This window comes from Chamaea fasciata, unplaced genomic scaffold (assembly GCF_029207755.1).
Source record: "Chamaea fasciata isolate MVZ Bird 193981 ecotype frontalis unplaced genomic scaffold, bChaFas1.0.hap1 SCAF_17, whole genome shotgun sequence".
NCBI lineage: Eukaryota > Metazoa > Chordata > Aves > Passeriformes > Sylviidae > Chamaea > Chamaea fasciata.
Genome location: NW_027094102.1, coordinates 9,104,127 through 9,131,249, shown reverse-complemented (window position 1 = coordinate 9,131,249; position 27,123 = coordinate 9,104,127). Strand labels below are relative to the sequence as shown.

Here is a 27,123-nt window from a genome sequence, read left to right as displayed (position 1 = left end):
TAATAATCTGGTGACTTTTAGCTTCCATCCTCAGTAACCTGCAGCCAGGCATGATATTTTGGTTGGTTTCTCACATTCTGCAGTATCTTTCAGCAGAGATGAACACATTATGTTTATTTTCCAGCTCTGGCCAAAGGGCTTTTTCTCCTCTACTGAAAGCTCAATGCTCTGCATAGACAAACGGTGAACTGAATTTCCCAAAGGACTTCAAGTAATCTGGGATGTTTTTTCTGTCTCAGTGCTGCTTTCGTGCATGCAGCAAGCAGATGTAGGAGGCAGTTATGTGTCTGCCATGTTCGTCTGTGGGAGAGTGTGTCACTCGGATGAGAGCTTGCATGTGTCTCTTCAGGGTTTGGGCTGTGAAAATTTTGCTTGAATGTTTTTTCTTAGGTGTCTGCTAGTTAAATTCCAGTGCCTCTGTTTTTGGTATTGGGTGGTATTTTCCATGTGTAACGGCCTGACTTGTCCCCAGTTGAAGATATTTATGATGTCTGATTGGCAGGGCTGTTTGCACTGGTACAAACTCACTTTGATTTCTTAGTCACTGTGAATGACTGAGCATCATGAGAAACCATTGCTCCTGTCCTGCTTCTGGGCATTGAAGCCTGACCTTCCCTTCCAGCTGTCATGAGATGTCTGCAGTGAAATTACTGCAATCATGAGGGGCAGGGTGCTCTGCTTTCCTTCCACCCAAGCAGAACCCAGCACTTGATCCAGAACCTTGATCCTGGAAAGGGATCTGTGTGAGAGAAGTGGTATTAGTGCGGCAGATCCATTTGCAGGCTTTTGGGAAGCGCAGTCACTCTCTGCGCTCTCCCTTCAGCACCACAGGTGTGCTATAAACAGGGGTTTGTACAGTTCTTGGTACCATTTGGGAAGAAAATGGTTCCCTTTAGTGCAGCTGTGGTGGTACTTGCCTGGCACAACAGATGCTCCGTGGACCTGTCATGGGATGTCTCCATGTGAGTCAAAGCAGTTAGAGAGGAAGAACATGCTGGTTTGCTTCCTCCAGCATTTGCTGCAGGGATTCCATGAAAGCACCTTCGGTGAAGCCTGACACAGGTAGTTGTAACATCTGGTGAGATTGTCTGGAATTAGGAGCTCAGTGCCTGAAATTGTTTAACTTCTCTGGAAGCCAGACCATCGGCTCCCCTCTCTCTGCATCCACAGTGGGTCAAATAATTGCTTCCAAATGGACACAAGTTATTAAGCAGTGTGTGTAATTAAAGTCAACTCCTTGTGAATTTGATCATTCGTTTCCTTAAGGAAAATATGATGAAGTAATTATAACCCAAGCTAAACACAAATCAAATGCTGTTCTAAATGCAATTCTGCACCAGGATTCTAGTTCATGAATGACTCCAGGGTTCTGTGGCTTTGTGCCTGTTAAGGAAATGGGGCTGTGTTTTTAATTGTATTTATAACGAGTGAACAAAAGGTTGCATGACTCATTCATTGTGCCAAGACTGTTGCTCTCTGTGCTCACACACACGTGGTCGTGACAAAGCTGCTTGCTCCTAAAACAGTGTCAATAGGACAAAAGAAAAGGGAAGAAATCTCATTAATAAATATGGCCTTGTCAGCGGCTTCCTCTGAATTTTGTCTGCACCAAAACGAAACTTTACCTGCAGTGTAGTAGCTGTGATTTTGAGGGAGACAAATATTTCTTCAATGCTTAAGCTGCTGTCCTGACTCTCTTCCCATCATTACTATGTAGCAGATACTTTCTAGTTTCAGCCAAATCTGGGGGGGAAGTCCAAGATGTGCAGACTCTAAAAATGCTGAAAAAGATGGCTCTGGATAGAGAGAGAGACACATAAACTAGTGCCCCTGAGAGAAACGGCCTCACACCTAATCTCAGTTTAAAGTTCACCTTGTGGATGAAAGCAGACCACTGGAGCTGAGCATCCAGTGGGACAGAAAGCTGTGTCAGCACCTCTGGGGGGTTTTGGTGGCTTCAGGAGGTTCATGACCTCTTCTGCAGCAGAAAGCACAGCTTGCAAACAGGGTGCTGAAGTTACTTTGCCCCTGCTTGCTTCCCAAAAGTTACCAAGTGAAGACCCAGATGCTGGGCTCTGCCAGGAGGGGCAGTTGGTGAGCAGGCAGGTCCAGCAGGCTCGGGAAGGGCACAGCAGCCTCGTGCAAAGTTTTCTTGGCTCAATGAAGTGTAGGCAGGGCAGCTCTTTCATCTCTTGCCGTCCTTCTCTACAATGGCTCTTTCTAGTAGCTTTATTTTTGTGAATTCACCTCATTTTTGTGATCCTTTTCTAAATCGAGAGGTTTTCTCCAGCTCAGGCTCATTCATATTTCAGAACCTGGACTTAAGCAACATCCTCAGTTATTAATAGTGTGAGATGGATGGCAGAATTAGGACATTAGGGTGCTCTGGTTCAACTCTCTTGTAATTAAGTAGAGAGCCTCACCTGGCCTTCACAACTTATGTTGGTTAGCTGGAGGAGTTCCAGCCAGAGGGACACGAATTGGCTCAACCTCTAATTCTCCTTGTGAATTAACAAGAACAAAGCCCTGGGATGGTGCTGGTACACTGACCAGCCACTCATCTTTCTACTTTGATGTTTTCCTTATACCCCTATCTTGATAGCTGGCCATGTTCTAAGAGTTTGGAACTGAGAACATATAGAGCACCACTGGTTGTTGGTTCTATGTATGACACACTTCCCTCAGCTTTCTTGGGAGTAAATATTACAGTGTAGTAGTTCAAATAAATCAGAGTTAAATTAATTGCCTGTGCCAAATGTACATGTTCTCTGTGCCCATCAGGTAAATTTTCCTTGACTTGGTGCACACTTGGACTGCAGACCCCAGGGCTCCCAGGTGGGCTGATGTCAGAGGGGAGTTTAACTCTTGGTGAGGCTTGAAACTCAAAATCCGAGAAGTGGAAAGCTTGAATCCCATAATTGCCATGCAGTGAGAGTGTGTGTGTATATATATCTGTGGTTTAAATATCTGTGGATATTTATCTGTGGATAAATATCATAGTAAGATGACATTTTTAAGTCATCACCCCTTGCCCAAGCACAGAAGCAGCAGATGAAGAAGGGCCTGGGGTGTGGGATGTGTCTGTCCCAGACAACTGGTGCAGCATCAGCAGTTCCCTGCTTGTCTTCCCCTGGAGACCTGGGCTACAGACAGGGCAGTGTTCAGGTTTCCTTGCTAGATTGCTGCAGAAATATTACAGCAGTGAATTTTCTGGACGGCTATGGACACTTCATTTAATCAGACTCTACTGCAAAGCCTGGCAGATTGGGGGAAGAGAAGGGGGCAGTGTGTTCCATTTTCTTACAAAAAAACAAAATGCAAAAGCAGCCATCAGATGAAGCTATTTGGATCCTCCTGCTGCAAAGAAAATAGAGACATGGAAAGAATTCTGAAGAGCTGGGTCTAGCTGCAAAGTGGTTCCCATGAAATACTCTGAAAGAACCAAACGTTTTTGTTAGTGAACTTTCTTATAGTGAAAAGCTAAACAATTTTTTCTGGTAGTCAAAAACTCCATTTGAAAGTCATTGACATTGGAACATATGTGTTTACCTTTTTGGCTGTTGGCTTTCTGTCTTTTGACAGGGAAGGAAAAAAATCTCCAAGTGATTTTCCTGGCTACATGTTTGTTGCAGAACTTTTTCTTTAGACACTTCAAAATGAAAATTTTGGCCGTTAATTTTTTTCATATAGATGAATTATCAAAAAGGTCAAAATTAAAAATAGCATCATGGGAACTATTTGGTTTTAACCTCAAAGGGAGGAGACAAAATATGTTTAAACTATGAAAATGGAGCTCATGAAGAAAGGAAGAAAAATTGATGCTCTACCCATGCCCCAGCCAAACTACAAGAGATGATAACATCTACTGGGGTGGAGACTTGCTTAAATACAGGCACAGTTGGATTTAAACCAAACTGCAGCTCAGGCCAGCATGGAGAAAAAAATCCTGCTTTAAGTGTCTGAGGAGTTGGGGTTTGGGCTGGGTTGTGGGGGAAGGCAGCCTCAGAGGCTGTTCATCAAAGTAACCCTGTGGATGATTTTTGGTTCTGTTCTAATGGTGAGGGGGAAGAGCAGAGACCTCTGGGTTCAGGAGGAGTTGGTTTGACATCCACACATCTGGGCATGGGTGTCAGCACTGCCTGGTGGTGTGGGTGACCAGTCTGAGCTCTAGGATGAGAGAAAGCTTTTCTGTGCTAAAACACCCTTGTGGATCAGCAGTGGGATGTATTGGGACTGTGCTGCAGTGGGAGTTTGAAGGTGTCTCATTGGCATCTCCAGAGGTTTCCCATGCAGGCAGGGTGTCCTGGCCCTGCTCTGCATTCAGCTGGAATCAGTAGCTGTAACAGCAGTGCAAATAGTTGCTAATTTTACTATTTTTTTCTGGCTCTCACAAGAAGAGTTGATTGAACTTTCCTAACCCTGTGAATGTACCTAACCTCTACAGATTAAGAATTAACATGTTGAAATATTTTTTTTTCTATTCCATAAAGATTCTGTGCTTAATTTGGAAAGAAAGGGTGTGATTTTGTTGGTGTCTGAAACTAGGACAAGGGGAATGAAGCATACAGCCTGATTAGTGCCCCTGCTTATCCCCAGCCATTTTCTGTCATTCTGGTGGATTACTCAGGCTGTGATGATAGCCTGGCATGTTCTGGAGCACAGTACAAACTGCCTCTCTTTAGGTGCTCATAATTCACACTCCATTAGGATGTTGATGTAGGGAATGCTTGGCAGGATGTCAGGGCTTGCCAGGCATGATGAGATTGAGTTCATCTCGTTAAACTGCATTGTGAAGTGACAATCCAGTATTTTTATTTTTTTTTTTCCCTCAGCAGAAGCAGCCCTTCGGAGAGCATCAGGGCTTGCTCTGAGCAGAGACACCCCTGTAAAGGGGCCTGTGCTGCCCACCCTGACAGCCCACAGCTCAGCGTGTGCCAGGCTGTCACAAGTGTTGGGTATTCATGCAAGGCTGTGGGAAGACTTCTCCTTTTCTCCTTTGAAGCTGAACAATGGAGTTTTTATTCATCTCAGAACTGATTCATAGCGCACAGGTCTTAGTACGTGTCACAGGGAGTCAGCATCTGACTAAACAGAAAAAAAATATTTTTTTTTCTTCAAACGCTTCAGGAGCAACAATGCGGTGACAAAAGTTTCAAGTGGAGAAGTCAATGTGCTGACTCTTTTCTCAGAGTAGCTGAAAATAGGTAGGAGATGAAATGATCAGTGTTTTAGCGGTCTGATGGGGTGGTGAGCTGAGACTCCCACTGCTGCTTTTTGCCCACAGACATGCCAAAGACCAGTTGTTGGACTTAAGGACCTTCCCTCACCTCAGCAGGTGATACCCAGATGGGTGCTTGGTGTTTTCCCTTCGTTTTCAGCCCCAAACTGACCTGCTTCATCTTTTCTCAGGGCAGATCTTCATGGGGACGAAAGACAGAAAAACTCTTAGGGTCAAAACCAAAGAGTGAAGTTAATGGCTGTGGAAAATGAAAGGGCTTTTGAGCCTATGTTTGAGCCAAGGGTAGAGCAGGCAGATTCAGCATGAACTGAAAGGAGATAGCTCTGGGCAAATCTCCTCTGCAGGCAGTTGGGTCCTGTCCTGTCTCTGCTTTCCGTATGATCTACAGTGTGCTCTGAAGCCTTCCTTGACTCTGCCAGATGGGTTTTTCTGTGTTCCCTTGCTGGAGCTGGCAGTTCTTCATGCTTCATAAGTGCAGGTTTGTGTTTTGGAGCAAAGCAGGTGATTCATGTGCTGAGGAGCCCAGGTGTGAATCCAGAGAGCAGAGTCTGCCCAGGCTGATGCCCCGCAGCATGTTTGGATGGGAATTGTTCCATACTGCTACACTTGGGTAAGAAAGGCAGTGGGAATGCTGTCTCTTTGCTCAAGCTTGGATTAACTGTCTTGGAAAACACAAAATGGTCTGTTTTCCAGAGCTTTGCAATAGGAACAAGTGAAAGTAATCATCCAACTGATTTCTCTTCCTGATTTTCCCCCTGGCACCTCAAGCTGAAGTTTGGGAAAGGATAACAGCTACCCACGCTGTTTTGCCAGACCCTTGGTGTCTTGGGTGGCCCATGCCGGTGCTGTGTGTTCCGTGTGCTTTGGGTGCCACTGTGCTCTGTGCTTGGAACCAGTTGGGTAATTTAGGAGCCAGGCTGATTAAGTTGAAATTCAGTCAGTGCCTGATCTCAGGGCTAAATCAATACCAATTAATTCTAAAGTACAGGAGGGTCTGTAACACATGCATCAGGCTGGTTTCTTTTTGTAATGGTAGCAAACTGCAGTGGAGGAGAAAATTGAAAACAAAGTGGAAAAGAGAAAGGTGGTAACAAGTACTTGGGTGCAGGAAAAGGAAGTGTCAAGAGAGGAGACAGTGTAGGGGTAACAGGGAGAGGGGAATGCTCTGTCTCTCAGAAATGCCATCAATAAACATCTATTGTAGAGTAATTCTGTGTAGGAGTAACAATTATATAATCATGACCTTGTGATGAGCTATTGCAGGACTCACATAGATTTTTCAAGACTTGCTGGCCTCTGAGCATGGAGAGCCCTGTCAGTAGAAGAGGAAGAGCTTTGAAGAGTTGTGTGTGGGAGTGATGTAGAAGAGGAATTGAGAAGTGGTTTCTCTTTCCTTGGGGGAGAGAAGGGAGCAGCACTGCTCTCATTACTCCACCCCTGTGATTTCAGGCAAATCCAGTTCTTGGTGGCAGCTCTTCCACGGGAGCGGCACCATCCTTGAGCAGAGCTGCCTCTTGGTGTGGTTGACAGCTGAAGTTAGTTAAGGAACTCTCCAGAAGGTGCTCTGCTCTGCACAGGGCTCCTGCATGGTCACCTTGCTCCTCTTTGTTCATTACATTGGACTGTCCGGAAGGAGCTTTTGGTTGGCTGATCTGACGTCACTCAAAGATGAGGGGAAACATGATAATGAGGTCTAATTAATAATGAACAAAATGATGGGATATAATTAATATCAATCAAGAAATTTTTTTCTCCCAAGTTTTAGAAGACACAGATACCTATGTAAATGTGATAAGTATGTTAGGGTTTTGTCCTAGAACAACATGACCCTAAAAATGTGATTGTGATAAATGGATTAAAAACTTGCTTCACATATAAAAAAGCAGTTGTCAAGGAAATGCCTCAAAGGTAGGAGGGCTCTCTTGAAGGCCTGGTGGTGCTCAGTGTTTTCATTTGATTTGAAGCAAGCATGAGTTTAAACTTCACTTAATTCACAGGCGCTGTGGACATTTGAAAGAATAAACAGTATTGAGGATGAGAGAGCTGTATAAAGCTGTCTGGAGTTTTTCTTGCTTTCTTTTCAAATAAAATTCCTTTTCTTACATATTTTCTAATATAAGGTTCTGCAGGGTGGCACCAGCAGGACAGGCAAGGGACTGCACAGCCTCCAGGCGTGGTGTGATGTGACCAGGAGCCCACTGTGGTCTTGGGAGATGCCAGCAGAAGTAGTGAAGATGAGAGTACAAGCTGATATTTTTACCTCTGTATGCGCTTCTGTGCTAAAATGAAGACTCCAGTTCTGTTCTCAAAAGGGTGTTTAAAAACCTGGGGAGATTGTTATAAAGATTCAAGGCCAGGAGAAAAAAAAATGCCAGAGCATGAGAGACATAGAGATCTCAGTCTGTTTAACTTGTCAAAATAAGATTGAGAGGTAACTCGTCTGCACTGCAGAAAAGTCTTCATAGTGAGAACACAAAACAGCTCTTGGGGTGGAAAAGGGCACTAAAAAAACCTGGTGTGTGAAAGCTGAAACCAGGCAAACTTAAGCCACATCTCTAAATGTCAGGTAGTAAAATAAACCATGCAGGCAAATGGCAGATTCTTCATCTCTCAATATCTTCAAACTGAGAGTGGATTGTGCTTTAGAAGATATTCTTTAGCCAAGCATAAATTGTTTGGCTGAACAGAGCAAAATCGAAGCACCTGTCAACACTGAGAACTTGGCAGTGGCTGCTGGGCCCTTCTGGTTGTTGGCGTCAGCAAGGTGCTGTGGATCTTCATCCTGGATATTTGACCAAAAATTTTCTTCTACCCAAGGTCATCCCAAAGTAAAATCCTCTCTTAGTGATGTGTTGCACTGCAGGCTTGACTGACTGCTTAACCTCTGTTGTTTGCTGTTTAATTGGAAGAGGTGCAGGGAATAAATCTGGTGACGCTGCAGAAAATGTCGATACTGCTCTTACTTGTTTTAGATACCACTGACAAATTAAGACAAATGATTTTGCCAGGCAGCACCCACATACATGCATATCATTTACCTTCTGACTGGCAAAGGTGTCGAAGCACAAAGATTTCAGGAAGGGGAGGAGGCACAGCCCCTATGCCATGCTCCACACTGACCAGTGGAGGTTAATGGTAGGTGGCTGTTGCTTGGCTCACAGATGGGAAGTGCAGTGTCATCTATATTTATTTCCTTTCCAGGTGTGCTGTCCCTGATCTGTCCTCCTCTCCCAGCTGATGGGGGTGGATAGTTCAGGAACCTAAATCTCCTTTCTGGTGGCATCTCTGGTGCTTATGGTGATCTCTTACCCTGTTCCAGTCATGCCTCTGGCTGCTGTGGTTTGGGAGCTTGCCTTTTTGGCAAAACAGATTATTCCCCTACTGTTCAAAGGAAACTTTCAGCAAAAAGAGACTGTAGGGGGAGAAAGGTTTCTCCAACCTTTCTCCAGAATAACAAGAGATCATTTGTAAGATGCTGGAGTTGCTGTGCATCTCTGTCTGGAAGAAGAGGGAGAAACAAAGGATTTTTGTCCTTTATTCCCCTTGTCTTGTTTTACAGAGATTCTTGATTAAACTTTGCCTTTTTTTTTTTTTTTTTTTTTTTTTTTTTTTTTTTTTTTTTTTTTTTTTTTTTTTAAATCTGCAAAAGCAATCAGGGCTACTAGAAAATGACCCAGCCAGCAGTGGAAAGCTGTGCATGTGGTGCTCTGCAGCTGAACTTGCCCCTTGGCAGCTGAATCTCTGGTACAGTGCCCCGGTGCTCCCACAGTGCTGCCTTTATTGCCTTTGGGCTTTATTTCCCTGGCTTTCAATCAGGAGATGGTTGATTGAATAGAGCAAGCACCTTGTGTTGCTCCAAACCCTTGCTCTGTCCCAAGCCTCTTGTTTGTTGCCAGCTGTGGATGAATAGTCTTTTAATTTTGACTGTCTCCAGGCACATCTCATTAGTCTGGGGAAAGAAGAGATTTTTTTTTTTAACAGATGTTGCATGGCTGGGCAATGGGGCATTTTTAATTTGTTTCCTACATTTATGTCATTTGATGCCTTGACTCTGGCTGGCAGCAGAGCTCTTGTGAGGGCCAACCTCAAAGGGCCGGAGGATGAGTGCTCAGAGTGCATGTGAAGGAGGGATGGGCACTGGTGCGTGTGGATGACTCAGATTGTTTGTGGAGGTGAATGCGAGACAAATGAAATGGACCATCAAGTCTGCCTGCATGGCTGTGGGATGTGCCCTCAGAGGCACCTGCAGACCCCATCAGAGGCTCCAGTGAGCTGCACAAGGCTAAAGAGGGTGCGTCGAAGGGAGCTGCTCTGCACTGGTTGGGAGAATTGGCACGGCCATTTCACGAAGCTTCGCTTTTGTTGATGCCCATATTGTTATTCTTGCCTGAAGGTTTGGATTTTGAAAGCACATGAGAAATATGTTTTACATTTGTGTAACTTCCTGATTTATACAGTGTGCTTCATGCATTGCTCTAGGCACACAAACAGTACAAACTGTAGTTAATGTTAACCCAGAACGTGCAAATTCGATCCCCTTAGCTCACAGGGACATGTGTACACAGGCTGCACCATATGTGGGGACAGCAGCTGGTACAGAGCCCTGGGGCCAGCACGTTTACCCAGTTGGAAGCCTCATGGTAGTAGAGGAAAAGGTACTTTACAGCTGTATTTATAGGAGAATTTTTGTCTTTGCATTTCCATGTAGATATAACTGGAGAAGTGGGATAGGAGGCATTTCTCTTATCTTACTGAATTTTTTTTCCAAAGTCCTTCTTCACACCAAGATCGAAAGAAAAGTATTTTAGGTCAAGCAGCCTGCTACAAATAACAGTGTATTTTAGGCAGGTTATTACAGATACCCTCCTATTTCCAAAGTAGTTCAGAAAGTGATTAACGAGAAGTTCCACCTGAATGTGAGGAAGAACTTCTTCACTGTGTGGTTGCACTGGAACAGGTTGCCCAGAAAGTTGTGGAGTTTCCCTCACTGGAGATATTCAAGAACTGTCTTGATGCAATCCTGTCCAGTGTGCTCTAGCATGACCCTGTTGCAGCAGGGAGGATGGATCAGATGACCCACTGCGGTCCTTTCCAACCTTCTCCATCCTGTGATTCTTTGAAAGATTCACTTTCTTTAATATTTGGCGATCCTGAGTTTTCCAGACTCAGTAGCTGGGTCATTTCTCCTCTGGAGGTGGTTCTTGAAAAAGCTGGAAGGTTTCTGAGAGCACCATGGGTTAGGGGTTTGTTTCCTGAATCCAGGGTAATGACTGGGCATCTTTAGAGGGTTTAGATAATTTTGCTTTGTTCGGAAAACTTGTAGCAGATGTGTTTCGGGATGAGTGCTCTATGTGGGATGAAATCTGGAGCTTCCTAACACCAGCTACAGCAATTAATAGTAATGGTATTCATTACATATTCATTACATAACATGGTTTGTTCTGAGAAACAGACTGCTTGAGATGGAGGATGAAAATAGCAGCTGTTAATTTCAGAGGGCTGAGCCTCTGAAGACTGCACCCAGGAGGAACCAGAACCTACTTAATTCCCTCTGTGCTGTGGCTGAGGGCGTCTACCAAGGGGAATAGTCCTCTCCAGGGTTTTCCACTGCTGGTGCTTTCCAGTGCCACCAGGGAACATTTTGGCTGTGCCCAACTATTCCCCTGTCTGGGTCTGGGAGGGCTCCTGCTTTCACAGCACCTCTGGTGCTGCCTGGCCTTTTCCTCCCCTCTGCCCACTCGTTGCCCACCAGGACCTGCCGCTCTTTGTGCTGTTCCACACAACCTGGGGCAGCAACATGGGATTTGGGAAAGTCTTGGAGCCATCAGGCTCTAGACCTGTGTCCGTGGTTGCTGCTGCTGTGTTCTGTGACTGGGTAGCTCTGGGTGTAGCCAGCTGGTGTGGCTGCCTGCTCAATGGATAATTAATTGGTACAAATGGTTGGAGTAGGTAGGGAGGGTGTGCATGCTCTGAGTATCTGCTGTGCCTGGCATGGTGGAGCAGTGAGTGTGTTCCAGAGGTGACTCAGGAGATGCTGGTGAAGCAGAGCTGAGTGAGGGAAATGTTGCATGACAGATGCTAGGCTGGGCTTCCAAAAGACCTTCTCTGCTTCTCCTTGGCTCTGTCAGTGCAGAAGGCTCTGGGAACAGAGGCTGACTGCCTTTTCTTCCCTTGTGTTCCTAGATGGTGATGGTCGGAGACTGAAAGGAGCCATCCAGAGGAGCACAGAAACCGGCCTGGCTGTGGAAATGCCCAGCAGGACCGTCCGTCAAGCCAGCCACGAGTCCATCGAGGACAGCATGAACAGCTATGGATCAGAGGGAAAGTAAGTCATCAGAAGGGAGCTGGGTAATCACTCGTGGGATGCTCTGTCCCTGTACCTATTAATTTTCCTCCAGCCTAATGGACAATGTGTTTTTCTGACTGGCCTATGCTCCAGGTGTACTGCCCGTCCAATTAGAGCAGATCTCTCTGTCTGCATAGCTGGCACATACTCGACTGTTTATATACTATCTTTGGTGTCCTCATTACTCTGAGCTGAAGCAGATACCCATTACTTTTAACTGCTTTGCCTTTGCATGAGTAATTCAGGGTCAATAGCAGCGGCTCATTACTGCTCGTAAATTATAAGCCTGTAGTTTTTAATGTTGCACAATAGTCGTCCATTTCCCCTGTTTCAAAATAGCCCTTTGGTTTGGGGCAGGCAGAAGTTTCAAGATGCTGTAAAGGGTGAAAGTAATAAAATACATGATAGCATAGCAAAATTCTGATATCAAAATATACATTTTGAAGCCTATGTGTACTTCAGTAAAAAACTTTATTTTCTTTCATCTGAGTTACAGTGTCCTTAAAGAATATGTTTCAGAAAGCAGTTTTGACCCCAAGAGAAGTAACAACACATTTGCATTTAGACTTTATACCAGAATGCAAAGCAGGGGATATTTAGGCCAGAACTTTGGGATCTGACTTGTCTCCAGTTCTGGTTTATGTATTTCCATTACTTGAAGCCATATATGGAAATTTAATAATTTTACAAAGATGACTGTTCATGAGAATCTTTGGAAGCAAAAACCCCACAGTATTTAAAGAAGAAGGCAGTACATACCGTCTCATTTTGTGCTTTCTAGGTGTGAGGCCAGAATGTTTCTATACCTAAAAGGTGTTCTGTTTAAGCCAAGGACCACACTTGGCATCACTCTGCATGCTCTCTAGTCCTGTGTGATATTCCAAGTACACTGTACAGCTGAAATGCTGAGATAGTCCAAAGACACTCTCAATTAATGTGATTCTGGTGTTAAATAAGTAACAGGCTGTAAATTAAGAGAGACTTTCTTTAGCTTTAGAAGTAGGCTAATCCTGGAAAGGCATCATAGATCTGTGCTGAAGGTTCAAAATAGTAATGAGGCACAGACTGCGATAGCAATCTTGTCACTCAAAAGCTGTGATGTACCTTATCTCTTCTGTGAGCTGCTGTCTCTAGGGAAATATTCCTGCTACACCAGCACAGTCCTGTGGCTTGGAGTTCTGCCTCCGCTACTAGATGCAGAGGATTAGTGATTAAGTTCAGTCCCTGGGCAATGAGGAGCAAGAATGTGCTTTCATGCAGAGCAAAATTCTTTCCTTTTTCTATTTACATAGCTTACCCTCCTGGGAAGGAGTGTAATTCCCTGAATGGTTTGTGTCCTCTCACTGCATACACCAGCTGCTTTGTTGGGCTTTCGTGGAGGGGGAGTATTTCTGCCAACAAAATGCTGCACCCCTCCAAGTGCTGTCTCAGCCTGAAGGCAGGTAACACGTAGCTATCAGCTCGACAGAAAAAGGAAAAGCCTGTCTTGCAATCCAAGTGTCTTTATTAGAACAAGCCTGACATTAGGTATTCCAACCTTGAATGCTGCCAAAATATCCTTGCCAGCACCTCGGCCAGCGATGGGATGGTTTCTTCTCTTCTCTGAAAAGTGTTTAAGTGGTTCGTGGATGCTTTGTTCCTAGGTGGGGTAATTAATCTCTTTTGGGAACCCAGTGGGAATTGCAGCTATCTGTCTGAGCCACAAGTGATAAGCAAATAGGGCTGAGTGTACAAAGAGCTAAGAGGGCTCAATTCTCTTGAAACATGGTGGGAGGGGAGTTTCTCTGCTGTCTTTTCCTGCAGCAAAGAATGGAATTGTTTGGGGAATAGCTTTGAGGAACAGAAATGTATTCTCCTAAATCAGATTTCTCTTGACCTCTCTCGTTCGCTGTAGCTGTCTTCCCAGGGAGGCAGAATGAAGATTCATATGTCTCTGTTAGCTGCAGCAAGTTGATTTTCTTTCCAATAAAAGCTGTGTGTGTGACTGATGCAGATACTCCCAGCTCAGAGAGTTTTCACCAGTCACTGTCTAACCCATGGTTTCCAGCGAGGCAGTGCTGTTCTGGTTCTTTGCCCCCGTGCATCCCTTTGGGGTGTTCACACCTGGAAGAAGATGGATTCAAAACCTCTCAACTTCCATGTGTTTTTATAATCCTTATCAATTTAAGGACTGAAAGGACAACTTCCAATGGAGGGATGCTGAAGTGGTCAAAGATTTGGTGAAACTTTGCTTCAGAGGCCTAAATACCTGCCCTCATCCATACAAACTGCTTTTAGAAACTGTTGTTCACTGACTACTTTTTCATGTTTGTTGCAGGGAACTGGTGGCAGCTGCCATAGCTGCTCTGTGCTGGTGCAAGGTGCCACAGTCAAAGAATATTCTGAAGTGCATGGTTTTGAGCAATGCTGTTTTCATGTGAACACCAAAGTGCATAAAATCCAGATTTTTTTTTTCATAGAGAGGCTTATTGTGCAGGGTTAAACCTCTGAGGTATGCTAGGTCTTCTTTTGAATATTCCCTTTACCTGAAGATGAAGTATACTGGAGACTAGCTGGGCTAAATGATGCGTCTCCTGGAATTAAACCTCCTACAGCATGCCTGGAAATGCTGACATTGTCAACACACTGCTTTATGTAAATTTTTGCTGGACAAAAAGTCCTCCAACCTTCTTACCCAGATTTCTATTGCACAGCGACTGTGCCCTAGTATAGGAAGTTAATACAATGTAACTCAATGTGGGACTTTGTAGAAGGGGAAGTAGGTATTTACTCTGAACAAGACTGTTCTCAGTCATTCCCGTGTGCAGGTTTCATTCCCTCATGCTCCCCCCACCCCATGCAGGCACCAAGCCCCGTGAATCAGGTGCTGGAGCCAGGCTGGGTTGTGTGCTGCAGGGAGGACATGGGACACCATCTGTCAAGCCCTCGCTGTGTCTGCTGAGTTGTTATTCACAACAGACTGGCTCTTAAGACTATGTTTTTCTTACACTTTCTAGGACTTACCTGCTGTTTTGGAGTGATCTTTCACCTCAGGGTCTTGCTCTTTTTCCATCTCTGTAGATCTCAAGCAGCACCGCCACCTTTTTGTTCCCTTTTTGGGGGAATCTTTATGGCTACTGTCTGCCCTCAAACAGGGCATGGAAGTGATGTGCTCTCTAACCTTGTTGTCTGTCCTTCCCCTGTCACTGGAGAACAGATCTGCTGCAGCCAGGTTGGTTGTGCTTTCACATACACAGATGTTTCCATTCATAATTCATCCAGAACGATCTTAGCACTGGTTACAAATCTCTACAGCACTGAATATTTTCTTATATGTCTATACTTAAAGATTTGCTTGAGAAAACAGTTGCCCACTGTAGTAAGTGCCTATGGGGTAGTCTCAGGACACCAGGATTGCTGCAAGGATACAATTCCGAATATAGGAATAACTCACAAACAACCCTGTGAGATTGAGCAGAATCTCAGCTCCATCCTGGCTCTTGCATGATCTACATCTTGTTTTGGCTGGGTTTTGCTGCAGCTGCACGAGACCATGTACAGCATTCAAAAAGCAGTAGATTCTGGACTTGCATGTAACTTGTTCCTGCCAAACACTTTTCTTCCTGAAAATGGAGCAGAAAGATAAAAATGGACCTGGAACAAAAGCCTGCTAGCTGCCATAGTGCCTAGTGAGTGGTACTCACAGCGTTTTTGTTCTTGCTGGCTACTGCTGAGATGATTAAGTTCTGGAGAGATCAGGTGATTTTTACCTCAGAAAAGCACAGCAGGTGGTGACTAACAAAGACCTGGAGGATTGTTCTCGTATTATCTGAGATGAGTGTGCAGGTCCAGCAAGGAGGCATCTTGTTAGATATCTCACCTCTCTTCTCCATGGCGAGGGCAGTGCTGCCTGAGCTCTGCCCTGTTGTGCCCTGGGCAGGGGGCAGGATACAGCCTGGCACAAGTGCCACCTCTTGGCTTCCGTCTGTCTCTGGTACCAGTTCTCCTGCTGGTCTGGTAGGAGCCAACACTGGGACTTAGGCTGGGGGAGCTGCCTGCCCTTCTCTGCTTCACTGTGGAAGAGGAAGCAGGAGAAAATACTGGCCTGGGTTGTGACCACATGGCTACGTGAAAATTCCCTTCACCAGAAATTATCCATCAACATTCAAGAACAACCAAATGACTTGATTCCTGAATGCCCCCCATTCAGGAGATTCACATTGCATCTATTCCCTGAATGTTTCTTTTTTGACTTCCAAAGCCAGGAGACTTCTAGACACTTTTATAACAGATTATCTTCAGGCCTCTTTTTATCCAAGTCCTTTAAAAAAAATGTAATGAAACGTGCTGTTAATATCAGCTCAGGATGTGAGAAATCGGTGTCTTTTGAGATGGAAATCAGGAAAGGCATGGAGATTATTTCTGTAATATATCAAGAAATTCCTTAGCCTGTTCAGCAACAGCACATCCCTTTGTGCTGGCAGAGCTTGACCAGCACAGCTCAGAAAGGATGTGACCTTGAGAGCCGTAGTTACAGCAGGAAATGCAGCAAATCCCACCTTCAGCAACCTCTTGGGAACAGACAGAATTGCTCACTGAAGACAGGTAGCTATCTTTTATTCAATGCATCTGAGATGACTAGTGATTGCTAAAAATGGAGCTAGCCTGGCAAGGTGGGGAAGGGAGTGGGGGAGGTCTTTGTACAGAATTCACTGCACAGTTTTTATAGCACTGTTTCAGTGGCAGAATTCATACAGCAGAAGGAACGGGATACGCGAGCGGAGTACAATGTGTTACAGCACATAAGACAGCACGTCACAGTGCTAAAAATGCTACAGAAAGTGGAGTGGCCCAGAGAGAAACAGAGCTTGTTGAGAGGCAGAGTTGGAGATCTTGCCTGGCAGAGGAGGGGTGTGCAGTTGGTGGGGTTAGGGTGGGTTTGGGTCCTGCAGGGATAGATTCTCATGGAAAGCCTTCCCAGCCAAAGTGAAGGCTCCTGCAGCATTCACATCGACTTTGACAGGTTAAGGGGCTGTGTGCCCAGTCCCTGGGCAGTGTAGTTGGATGCATATTCCTTGTGCACACCATAAATATTTGAAAGATGGGGTAATGGACATTGGCAAGTTCTGCCTTCCTCCTTAGCTGATAGATATCTGCTTGGCTCCTGCCTGTGAGATGCGATTTAAAAGACGTTAACATGCAATATGGATGAGTGTGATTGTTACACAGAACATTACTGCTCCCTGAAATTGGAGTTCTGATGGGTTTTTTTTAATGCTCAAATAAAATAACTGTCAAATATGTTATCAGTCTCGGAGGAGACTTCCCCCTCCTCATTTCTTCTGGCTGAAGGAATGTCTTGCTGTCCCTGTTTTTTAAAGATAGAGCTGGAGAGTTTAGCTCCGTGTTAGATGTGGACGTGTAGTGTATCTGCTAGTTCAGCTTTCCAAATCAAACCACTGAAATGCATGGCTGTGTTTAGGCAACTTGCTTATTAATTGCAAGTTTGTGCCATGAGAGGACAAAAAAACCCCCTTTTTAATTTACAAGAACAGAACAATAATTTCTGAACCCTGTGCCCAGACTCATCCATGCACATACCAGACACGGTGGAGCAGCTCTTTAAGAATGTATCACCTCTGGAGACTTGAGATGATGGCAAATAGATGTTTGTGTGGTAGTGTAAATGAATCCATGAAAAGAGCAAGACAAAGTGTTGTCTTCTGAAAATAGCTGTTGTCTGGGTGTGCTGGGGGTGGCTGTGTTGAAGCTGTCTGGCCTCACCACCTCACTGAACCCACGGCAGTGGTGCAGTGGAGCTCTGTGGGAGTCAAGGTGTGCAACCTGTCAAACAGAGAGGCAGGAATGGGGATTTGGTCCAAGGGGGAGAACGCAAAATTCTCTTCTCCTGGGAGAGCTCCTGGACAAAAGGGTGCTACACCCAGCCTGTGAAGGGAGGAGATGAATGCCTCGCTCTGTATTTCTTCTGCACAGGCACAGCAGCAAGTGTGTGGCCATTACACGTTAGTACAATCAAGACCAGTCTCAAAGTCTTAGAGGACGTATTAAAAAGTATGGTATCAAGAGGAACAGAAAGGGAATATGTAGTCTGTTTTTCAAATGACGTTCAGGACTGATCTGTAAAGAGGAAGGACTGGAAGAAGATTTGGAATGAAAAATTAAAACGATGCACAGGAATAAACTCTCAGGGAAGGATTTCAAGAAGAGGTTAGAAAAGCAGCTTCGTGGATGGTGTAAATAAGGCTGCTCTGGCCTTGGGACCTGGGTGTGGACTTGCTGACCTGTGGAGTTGCATTCTGACCATATTTCCTGCAAGTATTACAAGATTTTGACAAGCTGATTCTGCAAATGCTTGCAACAGCATAATGGGGTACCTGGCATACAGAGTCCCAGAAGCAATTTAAAAATAGATTTAGAAAAGAGGTCAGACGAACTCCGCACGGACAGGAAAAGAAATTAATGATACATTTTCCCTAAATGTGTCTGCCTTTGCACACTGCATGCTAATCAGCAGCCACCAGCGGGCGGGAGTGCAGAAGGGACTGAGCAGAGCCACATATGCTGTGTGAGAGGGATCAGCACAGCTGCTCTGCAGTTTCTTCATGGCATTTTGCATTGAAATCAGTGTTGTCCATCTAGGCATTCAAATCCTGATCAGTTTACAAGCAAACTCTGAAAGGCTGGTTCTCCATCTAGTTGTATATAAGGAGCAGCTGTTGTGCCATGAGGGAAGCGACTGCATGATTTGCACACAGAGGGGAAGGACATGGATCTTTGCAAGGAGTAGGTCAGGAAATGCTACTACCCTGGAAGAGCAGAGAAGCAAGCAGCTGGCAAGGAGCCTTTAAGCCACTCTTAAATTGCTCTGCAGAGGACAGTTTTCATACACCCTGACCTACAGCATGCAGCACAAGAACACAGTCTTCAGAGGCTGCACAGATTTCCTAAATAATCAGAATTAGGAATGTTATGTTTAAAAGAAGGAGGTCTGGGCAGTTTCAGCCCCAGTTTGAGCACACAGCTTCTAAGATCCATAGAATGTAGAATATTTTGAGTTGGAAGAGACCCACAAGCATCCTTAAGTCTAATTCCTGGCCCCAGGAATCCCACCCTGTGCCTGAGAGTGCTGTCCCAATGCTTCTAGAACTCAGGCTCGGTGCTGTGACCACTGCCTTGGGGAGCCTGTTCCAGTGTCCGACCACCCTCTGGGTGAAAATCTAATCTCCAGCCTAAACCTGCCCTGGCTCAGCTTTATACCATTTCCTCAGGACCTGTCACTGGTCATGAGAGGGTAGATATCAGTTCCTGCCCCTCTGCTTCCTCTCATGGGGGTCCTGAAGAACACAATGAAGTCTCCTCTCAGTCTCCTCCAGGATGAACAAACCAAGTTACCTCCAGTGTTTCCCACAAGGCTTCCCCTCCAGTCCCATCACCATCCTCATGGCCTCCTTTGAGCTCTCTAGTAGCTCAATCTCCTTTTTTTATATCGTGGTGCAAAAACTTGAGCCCCCAGGACTCAAGGTGAGGCTGCACCAGTGCAGAGCAGGGCAGGACAATCCCCTCCCTTGCTGGCGATGCTGTGCCTGGTGCCCCCAGGACAGGGTTGGCCCTCCCGGCTGCCAGGGCGCCGCTCACTCTTATTCAACTTGCCATCCACCAGGACCCCCAGGTCCCTTTCCACAGCGCTGCTCTCCGGCCTCTCGTTCCCCAGTCTGTACCCACGGCCGGTTTTGTTGTGGATATAAACGCTTCACAAAAAGACACGAGTGGTTTACGGGCTCGGTCACCTGTGTGATAAAGGCGGGGTGGTGGTTGGTGGCTGCTCTGCATGGGGACGGCGTGCAGGAGCTGCTGCGGGCTCTTGTCTCCCTCTCGCGGCTGTCCCCGCTGTCACACGGCGTGTCCCCGCTGCCCTGCCTGCAGCCTGCCGGGCCGTGCCTGCTGCTCTTGTGCCACGGGCGGTTCGGGCACACCAGTGGTTATTTGATGCGTTTGGCTGGAATGGCGTTTGCAGCCTGTGCTGAGCCTCGGCGGGAGCCGGTACCTGTGCGTGCACTGCCTGCACAGGTTTCTGCTCATGCAGGTTTCTGCTGCATTGGTGGGCTCAGAGATCCCAGGATCAATAGTATCCAGTGTCATCTTTCTGCTGTCCCTGCTGTGCCTCCTTGCCTGCAGCTAAAGACCATGGTCTGAGCATCCTCCAGGAAAATGTCCTTCCTTTGTCCTTGACACGCTGGAGGCATCACTGACCTCCCTGTGCTCTCCCTCTGCCTTCCGGTCAATAGCAGCGTTGCATTCAACTTATGACCAATTCCCCAGCAAACCCATAATCTTTAACTCTGTTAAAATCATTCCCATTTGGCTGTGGCACAGGAGAGCCCGTAAATCACGATTACTGAAAGCAAAGGGCCAGAGAAGAGATAATTAATTTCACTTTCCTGTTCAAAGGCTGCACTGCCCGCACTCAGTGGAGGATTTGTGCCCTTTAGACAAAAGGCTGACAAGTGTCACCTGTTAATCTTCTCTGTGTGCAGCTCTGTGCAGCATGAGATGGTCCTGTCACAGGGCCCTGCTGCCTCTGACAGCTGCTATTTGCAAGTCAGCTGCAAAACGCTCCCTCTTTATTCCTCCGGCTATTTTTAGCATTTCTTTTTAGATGCAATAAAAAAAGACATCTTGTATGGGTGATAACCAGGTTGTAGTGATTGTTCCCCTTAAGGGAGAGATGTGTTGGGCAATGGGAGAGGAAAGGCTTTCCAGGATTGCTCCAGTGTGTGTGAAACATCTGCTGGCTGTCACCCAGGGTGGGGTCACCACTGCCACCTGCGGCAGATCCCTTCAGGAGCCTGTCTGCAATACATCCAGTCTGGTGGTTCAGCTGGAAAGCTGGTTTCTGGATCAAGGGCAGGTCAGAACAGCTCAGTATATGCAAAGGGCAGGCAAGAAAAGTCTGCTGAGCCTGCAGCATGCCCCAGAGCAGCAGGGAAGGGCTCTTGGGCTGCATTTAAACAGTTGAAAGAAGTCACAGTGCTCCCTGAAGCTCTTTTCCTCCCTGCTTTAACTGCAGGAAAAATGAGTGAGTGGGGAGAGCCTGTCCCACCAATCTCACTGTACATGTCCCCCTCACCTCACCATCCCAGCTTCTCTCTGAACATTTGACAGACAGCTCACCAAGCTGGATTTGAGCATCTGAAATTTAGTATATTCTGCTAAATGGTTCCTGCTGTTTTTAATTCACATTCTTACTAAATTTCTGTTGTTTTATTTTCCCCTTCCCTCAAGGGAGAAGCAGCGGCTTTCTTGGAGATAGCTTATGATTTTTCCAGAGGGAAATTGTTTCCATTCCACGATTATTGGCAATACCCAAATATATGTCCAGGAATTGGTCAAAGCCAAGATTTAGAGCTGCTGCTTGTAGTGTCTAATAAAGCAGCACTGCAAAAGGTCAGCCTCTGTGCAAGGCAGCAGCCAGTTCTACCAGTTAATGGCATAATCTATTACAGAAGTAATTCCCTGTTGTCTTCCCTTTGCAGTCAAATATAACAACAGTGGGGAACATTAGTGTCTAATCTAATACTGAGTTTCTTATGGTGCTAGTAAACCCATTAACTAGGCCTGTTATCCATACTGATGGAGTCTTGACCTTGGCCTGTGTTTCTAAGTGAGCTTTGCAATTCCCCTTGGGATCAGCAGCTTCATTCAAGCAGCAGCTCCACTGCCCTCCTTGCAAGCCAGGGTGTCCCTGCAGCAGTGTCCTGCCCTCTTGCTGTAGTTTGTACTGCAGAGCATTCATCATTTCAAGGTCATCCAGAGCTCTCTGACTTCTGAATTTATGGAGGATAACAGCAGCCTTTGCTTTGCTATAAATGCTTCCAGTTGCCATTGGTTCACCTTTAGCCCAACAGCTCTTGTTCTTGTGCTTTTTAACACTGTCCTTCATACTCTCCTGCTTTTTTCCTCTATATCGTTGATGCAGGCTGCTGGGCAGAGCCTTTGCTAGCACCATTCATAGATAGCATCACAGAACAGCTTGGAAGGAACCTTAAATATCACCTGGTTCCAGCCCTTCTGCCATGGGCAGGGACGCCTCCTGCTAGACCAGAGGAGGGGTGGGCTGGTGTGAGAGTACAGGAGCCTTCTCTCCACACGGGTATAGTGCAGAGGAATACTTGGCATCAGCCTTTGATGTAATTCTCTGCTTGGCAGGTAAGAGGAAGTGATTTAGTGAATAGTTTTGAGTATTCGGGCCAGAGGGGTTTCACTTCTTTGCTGTCCTGCAGCATGTGGGGTTTCTCTGGGTGGTCTTCCCCCACTTTTTATCTCCTCTGCAGTAACATGGCTGGCCTCCTAGAGAGGAATTGCTCCAAGACCTCATTCTGGGTGTGCTGTGAGCTCTCATAGCCCTCAGCTTCACTCAATCCTGGGCTTCCCCTCCTCTATCCTGGTCCTCAGCATCTTGCTAATTAGCCCAAGCATCTGTTCTGAGCACAGCAGTGAACATTTCCCTGAACGGCTGTGAGTTGTCTTGCCAGATTGTTATTTACGTGCTTGTTCAGGTCACACACTCCCCAGGGCAGGAGCGAGACCCGAGTTTGGCCCATTTATCTTCCATGAGTTGAAGAGAATAAAGAAAACATTTACCTTCTGGCTGATGGTCCATTCATCTCCTGCTGAATCTTATGTCTTTGTCTGTCAGGTCTCCTTTTTCCTGCACTATTTTGAGTTCTCTAGGCACTAGTTTTCATCCTTTTTTGACTCTGTGTGCAGCCCAAAATGCCTGAGCCAGCAGGGTCACAGAGTCTCGCTGGTCCTCATGTGCACCAGGACTCACTTCTTCTCTCCTTGTATGGGCAAATCACGAGCCTGATAAAGCCTGGCTGGCTCTGGGCTCCCTCTTCCTCTGCTTCCCCCATCCCATGTCCCTGCAGATTTTCCAGCCCTGGGGCTCTCTCTCTCTGTGTGCACAGTTTATCCCAGGGAGCCCAGCCACGAATCCAGCGCCTCTGCCCTGGTCCCAGAGACAGCTGCTACAGCAGGGCTGACAGATGCCGGGTGGGTGGTGGGGCAGGGATTGTGTGCCCACAGGGAGCAGAGTATGGCCCTGGACGTTGGGGATGCACCTTGTGCTCGTAAGGAGTAGGTGACACGGGAAACGGAGAAAATTGTTAAGCCTTCTCTGCAACGAATGCCAAATAAATGCCACATTTCTGCGGTATCTCAAAATATCACCTGGAGTGTTGGTGCAAACAGTGGATGCAGGGTGAAAAAAACACTGAACTGAAGAAAATACACCCAAGCAGAGCCCCTCCCAAGCCTGTCACCCAGGATGCTGAGACTCCCTTACCCCTTTTCACAAAGGTGACATTCATAAAGAGCTCAAGGGCAGTTTTTTCCATGCTCATGGCTCAGCAGCTCTACCTGTGTAACAGCAATAACCAGGTTTCTCAAAGAGCCAGGTCAAGGCAGAGGGGGGGTGCAGTATTCCATGGAAAAGTTGGGCCATTTAATGCAGTGCCCCTGTCACAGGGAGCTAAGCCACCCCATGAACTCGTGCTAGTGACATGTCCCCTTCAGTCCCCATGTGTGGTGAGATGCTGAGGTATGTGTGCTGACATCCTCCTTCCCTGTCAGAATAAATAAATATTCCCATGGGGCTGAGAGCAGGTCTGCAAATAGCTAATAAGAGCTGAAATCCCAACCTGAAATTAACACACTGCTGGTTGAATGGCGTTGTGAAAGAATTTCTTTTCTTTTTAATGTCTTTTAAATGTAACTGGCTTGCAGGGGGGCATCACCAAGTCTTTGTGGCTGACTCAGCTGTGTGAGAGCTTGCGGTCCCCAGCCCACCCCACAGGCAGGGCTCCACTCTGCTGTCACTTGTGCCCAATGTGCAGCCTCCTCACAGCATCCTTTGTGAGAAACTGATTTGGGGAACAGGGGGCTGCATCATTCCGTGGGTAATTGCCCCCCATCCAAGGATGTTTGGAGAAGTGGAGGAGGTTTGTAATTGTGCCTGCCTTTGGCACGCAGCAGGCACAGAGCAGCACCCGGCACGGCAGCGTGGGTATCCCGGCACAGAGCTCCTGACGTGTGTCTCAGCAGCTGTGTCATGGCTTGGCAGATGCCTGTGGGACAAATGTAGGTGTCAAATGCTGGCCTCAAGCCTCCTCCTTACCATTTGCAGCAAGTTCTTCTACAACCTCCAAAACAGCTGCGTAAATCAGGGTACAGCTGGGTAAATCTTGATTTGCATCAGTGGACCACAGTTTGACGCTTTTGTGCTCCTACACACACATCCCAGTGCAGTGACCAGCACCTGTTGCTTGCTGTGGGCCAGCCTCAGTGCCTGGTGATGAGATTTGGAGGCTCTGCCCTCCCAACAGCTTTTGTTTTGCTGTGGTGACAGTGGCTGAGACGCTGCTGGTGTTTGAGGATGTTGTCCTATTAGCCTTGCCACCCGTATTCAGATCCTCTTTGTGACTCCAGAAGCAGATATGAAAACCACAGAGTAGACAGGGTGGAGGCTTCTGGTGCTGAGCAGTAGGAAATGGGACCCTCTGATCAAAAAGGAGATGTATTGCTCTGGGTGTGTGTGAGATAAATAAATAAGGAATTGAGTTCCAAGAGGATTGATGCTTGCCCTGCTCATCTCACTTTTAACTACTGCTCTAAATGGATTATTTCCTCCCCAGAAATGAGGACTGGGAACGGATGGCTACCAAGAGAGATCCTATAAGCAGTTCTAGGAATCTGTTACCTGAAGAGGTGATAGGCCAGATATGAGCCTGAGATGGCAGAGATTTTACTTAGAGAAAAATAGTTATAGCCAAACAAATACTGACCAGCTGGTGACTGCAGCTATTACTGGGCTTTTTGGACAAGGAAAGAGATTCTAAATGGATTCCATGTAACTAAACTGTGTGGAAATCATTGAGTTTTGCTCAAAAAAGCTTCCATAGATGTCATTCCTTTCAAAGATACATTAAATCTGGTTCTTTAGATACTGAGTTGCTTTAAAATGCAGATTAACCACTTGCCAAAATAATTTTCTTTTGCAGCTTGAATTTCAGTGGAGTTCATCTGGCATCTGCTGGGCAGTTTAGTGACTTCCTGGGGAGCATGGGCCCTGCACAGTTTGTTGGCCGTCAGACCTTGGCCACCACCTCGATGGGTAAGGAACACAAGGGACTTGGGTGGCTTTAACTGAGTCTTGAACAGACAGCTCCTACAAGCCACCTAATAATGTGTCCAGCATCTGCTGATCTAACACTGTCCTGCTCCATTTCTCTGTTAAATTGAGTGAGCTTGGCTGAAAGGTTTTGCTGACTGCAGTGCATGTGGCATTAGGAGGAGAGCAGCAGCTTTATGCTTTTCTCCCTCAGCTCTGAAAGGCATAGACTAAGTAAAAATGCAGCTAAAATCCTGAAAATGCATCCTGTGGGGTTTTTTTCTTTCTCTCTAAGGCCCACCAGGCTCTGCAAGAATTCCATTATGGTCCACCATACTTGCATTTTCCAAAGCAGCCTGCGGTCCTCGGTTCTTCCATTTGGGAGAGATGAGAAGCTTGCTGCCACAAAGAGTAGGAGACTGAGCCACCAAAGCTATTTTAGGGGGCTCCTAGTTGAGTTTGCTTTTGAAAATGTGGCCTGTAGTCACTGTGGAGCTGCTCCAGAGTAATGCAGGAGGAAATCGGGCACATACAGTTTGTTACAGCTTGTGCAGGAGGGACATGAAGATTGTTTTTTAAACATTCTTGTAACCCAAGGACGTATTTTTTTTAAAGTCTTCTATATATTTTGACATTTTGGTTTAGGGGATGTGGAAATTGGCTTGCAAGAGCGAAATGGGCAGCTTGAAGTGGATATCATTCAGGCTCGAGGACTGACACCAAAACCTGGCTCCAAAACACTGCCAGGTAGGTTGCTTTGATCTCCTAAAGTACTTCTCTGAGCCCCAGCCTCCCACAATGCTTGTGAATAGGGAAAATTTGAATTTTCCCGTGGCAGGACTAAACAGCCTGTGCGTGGTACTGAAAACAAGGCTGCTTGGGCAAATTTTTCCCCTTCTGTGACTGCCTTCTTTAGAAACACCTGAGACATGACACTCTGTCTTTTCTAAAGTGATCATGGAGATTTTCTTCATATTTGATCATGCTTCTTTTTCCAGCTGCTTACATCAAAGCTTACCTGCTAGAGAATGGCGTGTGCATTGCAAAAAAGAAGACAAAAGTGGCTCGCAAGTCGTTAGACCCTTTGTACAATCAGGTGTTACTGTTTGCTGAGAGTCCCCAGGGCAAAGTATTACAGGTAAGATGAGCAAGTCTCAGGTCTGCCCCTCTCTCTCTTCCACCTCTCATGGAAGGTACTAAGTCCTGTCATGCTGGTGAATTAACGTAGATGAGAAAAAGCCAATGTGTTCATCAAACCAAATGCACTTTATCTGAACTTAACAAAGGGAAAAGAATCCCTTTTTCTTCATGCTCAAGCTGATGATTATTTGACACCCTGCCAGGTACCATGAGCGCCTACAAGGAAAGGATTGGTTTTAAATTTTTTAAATTCTCTTTTTTTCCCACCCAGTTAGGTGATGGGTGGTACCTATAGGTGCTAAAAGATCTTGCAGCATGGGTTGCCTTCCATGTTTATACACATTCAGGCACTCTGCTTTGCCATCACCCAATCAGATATCCTACCCTTTTCTACCTTTTTTCTGTTACTGCCATATGTTTTCTGCCATACTCATATTTTCAACTCTGTACCTATGTTTCCAGGGCAAAGAGTGATTTGCATTGTTTAATCGTATAAAAATAATTTCCATCCAATAAAACCTGGCCAAAATCTATTTGCAATACTAATGTAATTAATCCATGAGTTTCTATTCTTTACCTCCACTGGCATACAAATTGCCAGCTAACCTTCTGGACCCTTTTCTTCAGTGACTTCTACCTCATTTACCTTCATTTAGAAGCATTTTCCCCTGATGCAACAAGACTGCACATTTATGACTGAAATAGAGTGGAGCCTGTCTTGGTCTGCTCTTGCCTTGTGTGGATTTCCTTACCTGCTGCCTTGCTGCCAGGAAAGGCACTTACTCCACAAATAGATCGAGGAACTTGTCTTTTTGCTGATGGCCGTGTCACCAAACCAAATTTGTGCAGTGGCTTGCTCCATCTCCTGCTGGCCTAGAGTATGAATTTTTGGGTTTTGATTGACGTTCGTTGTCTCTCCTACCTCATTTTACAGAAAATTGTAGTGTTGTGGTTGTTAGGAGCCTAGGGAAAGAAGCTGTCAGGATTAGCCAGAGATCACTAATTGTCATCATAACCCATCCTGCTCATCCTCTCCTCTTCAGAACACGGACTCACTCTGCAGTCAGTCGTCACCCTTGTCTTGAGCCACTCAGGGCCACCTGGCCACGTGCAGACCTCCAGCATGCCTAAGCCCATGACCCTCACTGCATCTGTTCTTCCACCCACTGGTCTCCATCGTGTCGTAAGTGTGATTCAGCTTTCCCTGCTCCTCTGCCAGCTCTCTCATTA

General features: G+C 46.1%; 1 protein-coding gene across 1 annotated transcript in view; it reads left to right on the top strand.

Moving 5' to 3' along the window:
* RIMS4 (regulating synaptic membrane exocytosis 4) overlaps positions 1-27,123 on the top strand; it is a 55,198-nt gene that overhangs the window by 19,594 nt on the left and 8,481 nt on the right. Inside the window, exons 2-5 of the mRNA XM_066198897.1 lie at positions 11,423-11,564; positions 24,644-24,756; positions 25,399-25,500; positions 25,752-25,891. Coding sequence (XP_066054994.1) covers positions 11,423-11,564; positions 24,644-24,756; positions 25,399-25,500; positions 25,752-25,891 — 497 coding nt within the window. The remainder of the gene's footprint in view (positions 1-11,422; positions 11,565-24,643; positions 24,757-25,398; positions 25,501-25,751; positions 25,892-27,123) is intronic.